A 9,318-nucleotide genomic window follows, 5' to 3' on the forward strand; every position below is an offset into this window, starting at 1 on the left:
AACACAACCACAAAGACAGATGACCGTCCCCAGCTCTTCTAAGTGGAGCCTCATGTGACCTGTGACCAAGATGTCCCATCTCCAGCACGGGGCCCCACCCACCCAGCCAGCCAGTCCCAAGCACCAAGCCCTCAACACTGTTGTGGCTCTGCTGGGCCAAGCAGCCCAAATGGGGCTTCCTCGGGCCCTGGGACAAAGGCAAGGGCATGGCCCACCCCCTCAGCACAGGGTCAGGCCTGGAGTCAGCCCCCAAAAGCTTCAGGCAGGACTGAGCAGCCTCTAGGTCTTCTCTGGTTGTGGACTGTGGAAATTCCATTAAATTCTCTGTAACTGACAAGCCTGCGGATGACCAAAGCCAGCGTGGGTGAGGCTCGGAGCTCACAGGGACACAGCGTGGTCCATTTGCTTTATTGGATGTGTGTAGTGTTGTCGGAACATCTCCTAGGGGACTGGAGGGCATGTTTGACACTCGTGAGGTCAGAACAGGTCGGGGCGTGGGGGTTGTAGAGTGGCGAATACCCACAGCACCCCCCACCACCAAAGAGAAAACTTAGGGGGAGAGGAGCCTGGCAGGCCGGACTCTGACCCCTGTGGTCCACACGGAGACCCCCTGGCAGTGGCCTCGGCCTGCCACAGCAGAGCCAAGGGGCTGGCAGGCGAGGCCGCCTCCCCTCACCCTATCGGCCTGCTCTGGGTATCATGTGGCCCCTCTTCACAACCAACTGTGGACAGGGGTGAATTAAAAAAAAAAGTGGGGTCTCGGGAGGGTGAGCAGTGAGTTCAGGAGGGCCACGACACGCCACAGCATAGTGGGGACAGGGCTGTATGTACAGGGTGGGCAGGGGAGCCTGGGCCCGAGGGGGACATCTTCAATAAATAAATAAATAGCTACGATAATAAATTAGGGCGACGGGCTAAGTCGGGGGCAGGGGGCTTGTGCCCGTGGCTCATGGGGGCTGGGTAAGGCCTGGGGGATGGGGGGGACGGGAAGGGGTAGGGGTGACAGGGGCAGGGGAGCTCTCAGCAAGCACAGTCCTGGTGCGGGGGCGCCTGCTGGTCGGTGAGCTGTGGGCCCTGCTTGGCGCCCGTGACGGCAGGGTCAGCCGTGTCCAAGGACTCGGACATCTTCTCGCAGATGACGTCCACCAGGCGCTCAAAGGTCTGCTTGACGTTAATGTTGTCCTTGGCACTTGCCTCAAAGAACTCGAACCCTGTGGTCAGGGAAGGGGAGGTGAGGACCCTGGCCACCCCTCCCCTGCCAACTCCCAGAGATTTTTCCAAGGGAAGGGAAATACCTGGTGCCAACTGGCCCATTGAAGGCATTGACAAGTCCCACAGGGAAGCAACTTTGAACCGGGTCAGCCCTACATTTCCAGCCCTTTTCTTTACCCTAAAACTGTCTGCTTCTCACTGCCCTGGCAAGACCCTGCCCCCGCCCCACCATCCAGCCCAGCCCCAGGCACTGGCCCTGGAGGCCTCTGACATTCAGACCCATCTGTGCCGGCCCCCTCCTCACATACCCTCCATGGCTCCCTATTGCCCTCAGAAGAGTTCCAGCTTCTTAGCACATGGCTGAGGCCCTGCATGTGGGCCACAGTTCTTCAGCTGACGTGCATGTTCCAACCATGTGAAACTATTGTCAAAACACACAGCAACTTTCTTACCTCTGGTCTTTGCCCAGCTGTTTCTTCTGCCTGAAAGACCCTTCAAGCACCACATCTATTGTCCCTACCCTCCAGGATGCCTGGCTGGCCCCATGCACTTCTCCAGCCCAGGTCCTTCCCTTCACAAAGCTAAATGCTTCTCAAGGGCCAGCAACACCCAATGCGGGGCTGGACAGTAAGGGTGTCAGAATGAATCATTAACCTTCCTCATGGTGAACTCCTACACATCCCTCAAGATCCACATCAAATGGCTCCTGGATCAAGGGCCAGTTTGCAGAAAGTGCAAATTGTCTGGATTTGAATCCAGGCCCTGTCATGGTTTTGCTTTGAGACCTTGGCTGTGTCCCCTCCCCTTTGGGGATCTCCGTGTCCTTTTTCTAGCCTTGTGGGTCTCCAGTCCTGCTGGGCACTCACCGAGGTGGTCAGCCAGCTGCCGGCCACGTTCCGATGACACCACCCTCTCATCTTCCATGTCACACTTGTTCCCCACTAGCAGCACCTGGGCATTGTCCCACGAGTAGGTCTTGATCTGGGTGGACCTGCAGGAGGCAGCAACAGGGCAGGTTAGGGCTTGGAGGATCCAAGCTCTATGTCCCCAACTGGTCCAGGGCCTGTCCCCTAGGGAGACAGGAGAGGGAAGACCCTGGAAGCTGGCCCACCCCTCCCCCTCACTCCACTGCAGCCCCCATCTCCTCATTCTTTAAACATGGCTGGTTCATCCTTCCTCGTGGCCTGTGTCCTGCCAGGAACTCGCTTTTCTCACCCCTAGCAATCCTTCCCAGAAGCCCCAGCCTCCTGCATCTCCCAGGAACTCCTCATATACTTTTTCTTTTTTTTTTTTTTTTTTAAAGAGACAGAGTCTTGCTCTGGAGTCCAGTGGCACGATCACAGCTCACTACAGCCTGGGCTCAAGCGATCTTCCCACTTCAGCCTCTGGAGTAGCTGGGACTATAGGCAGGCACCAACGCACCCAGCTAATTTTTTTTTTTTTTTTTTGGTAGAGACAGGGTCTCACTGTGTTACCCAGGCAGGTCTCGAACTCCTGACCTCAGCCTCCCAACATGCTAGCATTAGAGGCATGAGCCATCATGCTGGGTCTCTCAAATACTCTTTCCTCCGTCCGGGTGTTTGCTCCAAAAATTTCCTGCTCTCAAAATCCCCTCTTTTAGGCAACCTTTCCCACCCTTCCCAGATGCCCCTCCCAGAAAGAATAATTGTTCCCTCTTTAGCAAATACAGAAGTTTTCTTAAAATTTGCCATTATTTCCAGGCAGGAAATTGAAATGTTTACAACCTCTAACCTATGCAAACTGTCCTTTTGTCCTGGTTTTGTCCCCAACTGCCCCCACAAGCCACCGATGGTGTTTTCCTATATGTGAACAGTTTCATTTTTGCATCTGAAATCATTTTTTCCCCATTTTCCTCTTCTGCACCAAGCTCGGCCCAGAGGATGGTCCGAGACTGGGTGTGGGCGTGCTCACCAGTCCTGCACGGCATTGAAGGATTCCTCGTTGGTGATGTCGTACATGAGAATGAAGCCCATGGCGCCCCGGTAGTAGGCTGTGGTGATGGTCCGGTACCGCTCCTGGCCCGCTGTGTCCTAGGGAAGAAGAGAAGATGGTCAGGGAGGACCCACGTAAGCTCCTCAGAGCGGAAATGAGCTCTGAGATGGTCCTGTCCAGCCCCCTTGAGACCAGAGAGAGGCAGGAGCTTGCCCAGGGGCACAGAGGGTCAGGCAGAGCAGGCTGGGCCACCTGCACTCAGAGTACATCAGTGCTCCCTCATCCCACAGAGTCACTGTTACCTGCAGATCGTTCTTTTATTCATTCAACAAACACGTACTGGGCACCAACTGGCGCCACACCCTGTGCTGGACAATGGGGACACAGCTGTTAACAAAACAGCCAGAAATCCCTGCCCTTGCGGAAGTAATGGCCCCGAACAAGAAACAGACAATAACCACGTAAATGTATCCTATGTTGGAAGGTGACAAGGACTCGGGAGGAAAATCAAGCTGGATGAGGATGGAGAATATCAGAGTAGTTTAAACACCTAAAGGCAGTGAGGGAGGGAGGCGTGTGAGGGCCAGGGGAGAGGGCACAGCCTGTGCAAAGGCCCTGGGGCAGGACTGTACGTACTGTGTCTGAAAGACAGTGAAAAAACTGAGAAGGAGATGGAGGAAGATGGACTAGGGTGAAGGTGTTAGCAGGGAACACACCAGGCAGGGTTTCCCCGGCTGGGAGAGGGTGTGGGTTTGACCCTGGGTGAGGTGGAAGCCACAGGAGGGCCGCGAGCAGAGAAGGGACACTTCTGATCTGGGAATAACAGGCTCTGTCAGGGCTCTGAGGGGTTGGGGAGGCACCTGCATTTGTCCCAGGCAGTAAGATTCCAGCTGAAACCTCACACAGAGCCTCGAATGGAAGAACTTGAAGATGGGGAAACTGAGGCACTGAGATTAGGTGCTTATAGGGGAACAGGGGTGCTCTCTGTACTTCTGCTTCCTGGTACACAGCAGGTGCCTAATAAATGTCCAGCGTGTAAATGAATGGCTCTGGCCAGGAAAGAGACAGAAACAGTTGGAGCTGCTTTTCCAAGGAAGGGAGACGGACCCAGACGGGAGCCCCCAGCCGACCCACCCAGATCTGCAGCTTGATCCTCTTGTCGTTGCGGTAGATGGTCTTGACCTTGAAGTCAATGCCCACGGTGCTGACGAAGGCCGGTGTGAAGGAGTCGTCGGCGTAGCGGAAGAGGAAGGACGTCTTGCCCACGCTGCTGTTGCCGATGATGAGAATCTTGAACATGTAGTCGAAGTTCTGGTCCGAGGACTCCTTCTGCCCGTAGCGGGAGTCTGTGGCAGACGCCATCTGGGGATATGGGGACAGGAGAGCGTGAGGGGCTCCCTCCATCTTCGAAGGCCCAAGCCCAGGCACAGGATGCAGAGCGTGCCAGAAGGGATCCCGTGTCTGGAGACGACCCCTCTCCCACCAGCCCCAGGATTCAGGGCGGGCTGTGACCTTGAGAGGCTGGAGGCTTCAGGGGAGGGGCCCGGAGGGTCGCGTTGGAAGACACCCCTCCAGCAGGCCTGCACCCCAGGTCTGGCTGCAACCCTAAACCTATGGCTGCACCCGGAGGAGGTGACTGTAGCAGGCCCCGCCCCCATCAATCCTTCATGGTCCTCAGAACAGAGCCGCGCGGGCGCACGAGCACACGCGTGTCTGGTCCCGCGGGGATGCGCGTCCGCAGCCTCCCCTTCCCCCAAACCCCAGGGCGGGGACCACGCAGGCAGTGGCATCTGCATCATGAGACGGGGGAGGGGGGTGCACACGCTCACGTGCGCCAGCCTCACACTTTCATCTGTACACGCGCGTACACAAACGAGGCTGTGAACACACTCGGGGGCACAGGACAGAGGCGCAGACACCTGTCTGCACACTGACCCTCCTTTAGAAATGTGCAAACCCACTCGTGACCCGTGGGCACGGCTCCCTCCACCTATGGGTGTGCACATCGCCCACACGGACACGGATCCCCGTGCACGCATGCACAGGGCTGTGCACGCACACACGCAGTCCAGGCGCCGCCCTCCAGAAGCGTGCAGCACGCACACACTCAGGCCTGGGCAGGGGGGGGGGGTGTCACACGAGTATATCCAGGTACACGAGCAAGGGTACACACAGACCTGCTGACACAGGCGGGCGCGCACACGCGTGTGCACATCACACGCACGCGCACGCAAGAGCCTCCCGCAAGGCACTCGCCGCCCCTCCCCCTCCGCCGCAGAGCCGGGGGGTTGGGGGGTAACGCGGAGGATAGGGCAGGTGGGGGACGCCCGGGCCCTACCCCTCCCCGGCCCGGCCGCTGCCGCGTCCTTCCCCCCGTGCGTCCCCTGCCAGCCCGGTCCCCACCTCTGCCAGCCCATCAGTCAAATGAAGGTTATGCAGGTGCTCGCAGTCGGAGCACGCCAAGCCGCCCGGGAGCTCACCTTGCCCTGCGCCAATGCAACGGCGACCCTAGCGGCGGCTTTTCTGGCGGCGGCGGTGACAGAGGTGCCGGTGCGCCGATGTGGGCTGCACGGCAGCAGCGGCGGCGGCAGCGGATCAGGCCCCTGCAGTCCTCGGTGACGTCCTGCAAAGGGCGGGGCGGGGCCTCACATGCAGATAGGGCCGTGCCGCCATCCGGAGGCGGAGCCGCGCATAGAGCCGCGGCCACTGACGCACGCGGAGCCAGAAGGGGAGGGGCTTCCGCGCAGATGGACGCGCTGATAGGGCGGGGCCCGGCGTGCGCATCCAGTAGGGACGCGAGCAGTGCAGGCGCTGACTCCGCCTCCCGCCTGCCTCGGGGAGGCGGGGCTTCTCGGCGCCCTCTCACTGGCTTAAGCATTTGAGCGACGGTCCCAGTCACCAATAAGCGATCGTCTATTCCTTCCTCCTGTCCAATGGTGGCTTCCGGGCGGTGGAAGGGCCGAGAGGCTGAGGTCTTGGCCGAGCCCGGGTCTTGGAGGGGCGGTTCCCTTCTCCGCCCGCGCCCACCCGGGACTGCTAGGGCCACGGTCTCGTCCGAGGTGCTGTGACCTCTCGTTTAATGCCCCAGAAAAGAGGAACTGGAGCTCGAGGAACTGCCCCGCATTGATGGAGTTCAAAATAAACACAAAAGAAGAAAAAGGACATGCGGGCTTAGAAACCCCTGTTCATTTCCTGGGGTGTAAGACCCCCCCAGCGAGTGGGTGGCAGGGACTCCTCCCCTCCCCTGTTCCTGAGGTTAACCCGCCCGATCAATTCCCAAAAAAGAAGGAAGGGGCTGTTTGCTCCGGGAACCTCTCCCACCCCCTCCCAGCCCCCGCGAATGGAGAGGAAGATTGGAGGGAATGGCGAGGTAGGGACAGAGAAGCCTGTCCCCGAAGTCTCCAAATGACCTGGGGAACGGGGAGGGTCCGAGCGAGGCCCCCAGCCCTGTGGTGTTCAGGGTCAAAGACCCGGGGGCTGGGAGACCCCCCTATCGTGCGGAAGCGAGACCTGGAGAATGGGGACTTTAGGGGCTAAGATGCTATTTGGTTTATTTCCCCAAATCTTAAGGGGAAAAGTCAAAAACGGAGCGGGGGTGAGGAGCCCCAAGAGACCCCGGTCCCCGCTCCGGGTCTTCAAACCCCGCAGGGGATGTGGGGCCCCCAGGAGAGTCCTGATCCCCTCCATCCACCTCTACCCCCCGCCAGAAGCCAGGGTTAGGGATGTAGGGGGTACCTATTCCCAACCCCACCCCGAGCCAGGAGGCAGGGCTGGGGACGTGGGGGGACCCACCCCCAACCCGCGCCGGGAGGCAGGACTAGGGACATGGGGGGGGGGGCTCGTCCTGTTTATAAAAAGCTCGCCAGCTGCGGAGGCGCCGAGAGACCAGAATAACTTCGCGCCCGGAGGCCCGGCCCCCTCCACCCCCACCCGCAGCCCGCCCCCAGAGCCCTGCAAGGACCGGGGACGGCCCTCCCCCTCCGTTTGCATTCGGGAAGTTTATTTTTTTCTAAGGGTAACATCTTTGCCCTCCTCCCCCACTGGGACTGTAAAAGTATCACGACTCCACTGCGGAGAATTGGGAAAATTCAGAAAAACAAAAAATAAATAAAAATAAATCCACGTCACATTCTCCCCCGCCCCGCCCTGCCCTCCGCGCCCAGGAGGGGACCTGCAGGCAAATCCGCGCCCTCGATGGGGCTCTGGGCAGGGGGTGCAGGCACCGGCCGCCGCGGAGGTGGGAACGTGAGAGGACTCACTCTCTGACCTCCCAAAGGCTCGCTTCATACTTGGGTGGCTGGAATTTCAGACGTGAGCCACCGCACCAGCTGGCTGTGTATTTTAAAATAAAAATAATGCAAGGCCCTTATTGTTAAGAACCAGAGCTGGGGCAGTGGCTCACGCCTGTAATCCCAGCATTTTGAGGGGCCAAGGCAGGAGGATCACTTGAGGCCAGGAGTTTGAGGCTAGCCTGGGCAGCACAGCAAGACCCCATCTCTACAAAAAAAAATTTTTAATTAGCCAGATGTCGTGGCCTGCACCTGCAGTCCCAGCCCTCCTACCCAGGCTGAGGCAGGAGGATCGCTTGAGGCCAGGAGTTCAAGGGTACAGTGAGCTATGATGATGCCGCTCCCCACTGCACTCCAGCTCCAGCAACAGAGGGAGACGCTGTTTTAATAAATAAATAAATAAATAAATAAAACCACGAATCAGCACTGGGCTCTGGAATTAGGGGTAGTTGAGTTGGGGGGAGGGAAACAGAGGCTGTGAGAAAAGGGGCGGGGCTCCCAGGCCCCAAACCCACCCAGGTCCAGCCGCACTTGAGGGAAAGTCCTGACTCAGATGCTCCTCCTTCCTTGCTTCCTTCCCTCCTTGCTGTTCCAGGTGCCATCGTCCCCAGGGCCTTGACCTGGTGTTCCCTCTACCCTGAGCACGGTTTCCCCAGCTCCCCCCGTGGCTGGCTCTCTCATCCCCTTCAGGAGGTCCCAAGTTAGGCCTGTCACCTTCTATCACATTGCTGTATTTCTCCTTCCAGACACATTCCTATCAGAAATGATGATGTTGACTTATTTATCCATTGGCCATCTGTGAGCTTATGGGGGGATTGCTATTCCCTGCGACTAGATCTGTGGCCCAGGTGCCCTCTGATGGTGTGACATGAATGATGAAGGAAGGACCATGGAGAGAGCTAGGGAGCAGTGCCTGGAGGGAACAGCAGATCAGAGGCCCATGCTGGAACTCACTAAACGAGCTGCAGGGAACCTACCTCGGCAATATTTCTCCCCTTAACAGAGGACAAACTGAGGTCCTGAGAGTCCCCTTAGGAGATCACAATGGCTGAAAGTTCTGAGGGTTCCCGAAGACCTTCTCTCACCCTCCTCTTTGGGTCTAGGGTGGGCCATGACAGCAAAGACTGTGCCCCTCGGGAAGGGTCTCAAACAGGACAAAACAGGGGACTCGGAGCATGTGCATGACTTGATTCACGCCTCTGTGGGTCTCAGTTTCCACATCTGTGAAATGGGAGAAGAGGCAAAGTTGATTTGCACATTGAGCAGAGCAAAGTGCAGGCTCGGGAAATGCTGTTGTCAAACGTCGACTGTTCTTGCAATTATGTGAAATAGCAAAGACCTTATTTTCCTTGTGAAACAAAAAAGGCTCAGGGAGGTTAAGGGGCTTGCTGAACTTGTCAAAGCCCATCTCTGGGACAGCCACTAGGGACAGGTAGGTGAGCAATGCAACCCTGGCCCGGGCCTCTGGGGAACAGGGTCTGGAGAATGTGGTGACATGAATCAAAGCATCCCAGTCCCAAGAGCTTCCATTGGGGCCAGCCAGTGGGGGATTTCTTGGGGGACAAGATGCCAAACTGAAACCCAAAGGGTGTGGATGGGGGTGGGTGGGAGAAAAGCATTCCAGCTGGTGGGCACAGCATGTGCAAAGGCCCTGGGGTAGGGCTGGGTTTGCAGTGCAGAAGGCCAGAGCAGCCATACTGCAGTCAGTTATGGGGCTGAGAGGAACACCCGTGGCCCCACCTGAAGGGGAATATAATGAGTGTTCATATAAACACATGGAGAAAAAAACCAGAGAGGAATAAGTCAAAACGCAGAAGGCAGACACCTAAGGGTGAGGTTCCAGCAGAATTTTATTTCCTTCTGT

The 9,318-nt window shown here is 57.9% G+C and overlaps 1 protein-coding gene across 1 annotated transcript; it reads right to left on the minus strand.

The window, feature by feature from the left end:
• Positions 1-18: 18 nt before the first annotated feature.
• On the minus strand, positions 19-5,792 carry RAB3A (RAB3A, member RAS oncogene family). The gene is made up of 5 exons (XM_069493792.1): positions 5,646-5,792; positions 4,300-4,527; positions 3,145-3,263; positions 2,079-2,203; positions 19-1,211 (listed from the first exon to the last, which is right to left on the minus strand). Exons 2-5 carry the CDS (start codon positions 4,525-4,527, stop codon positions 1,021-1,023), a joined length of 663 nt encoding a protein of 220 aa, XP_069349893.1. The 5' UTR covers positions 5,646-5,792; the 3' UTR covers positions 19-1,020.
• Between the last annotated feature and the right edge of the window lie 3,526 nt (positions 5,793-9,318).

This window comes from Eulemur rufifrons, chromosome 2 (genome assembly GCF_041146395.1).
Source record: "Eulemur rufifrons isolate Redbay chromosome 2, OSU_ERuf_1, whole genome shotgun sequence".
NCBI classification, from domain to species: Eukaryota; Metazoa; Chordata; class Mammalia; order Primates; family Lemuridae; genus Eulemur; species Eulemur rufifrons.

Bases quoted from the DNA above. Each gene is read 5' to 3' on its own strand.
- RAB3A (XM_069493792.1), bottom strand. From the start codon at position 4,527: ATGGCGTCTGCCACAGACTCCCGCTACGGGCAGAAGGAGTCCTCGGAC. The intron at 3,264-4,299 runs GTGGGTCGGCTG...CTTCTTCCCTAG, and splicing joins GGATCAAGCTGCAGATCTGG to GACACAGCGGGCCAGGAGCG. The intron at 1,212-2,078 runs GTGAGTGCCCAG...CCCTGACCACAG, and splicing joins GCAGCTGGCTGACCACCTCG to GGTTCGAGTTCTTTGAGGCA.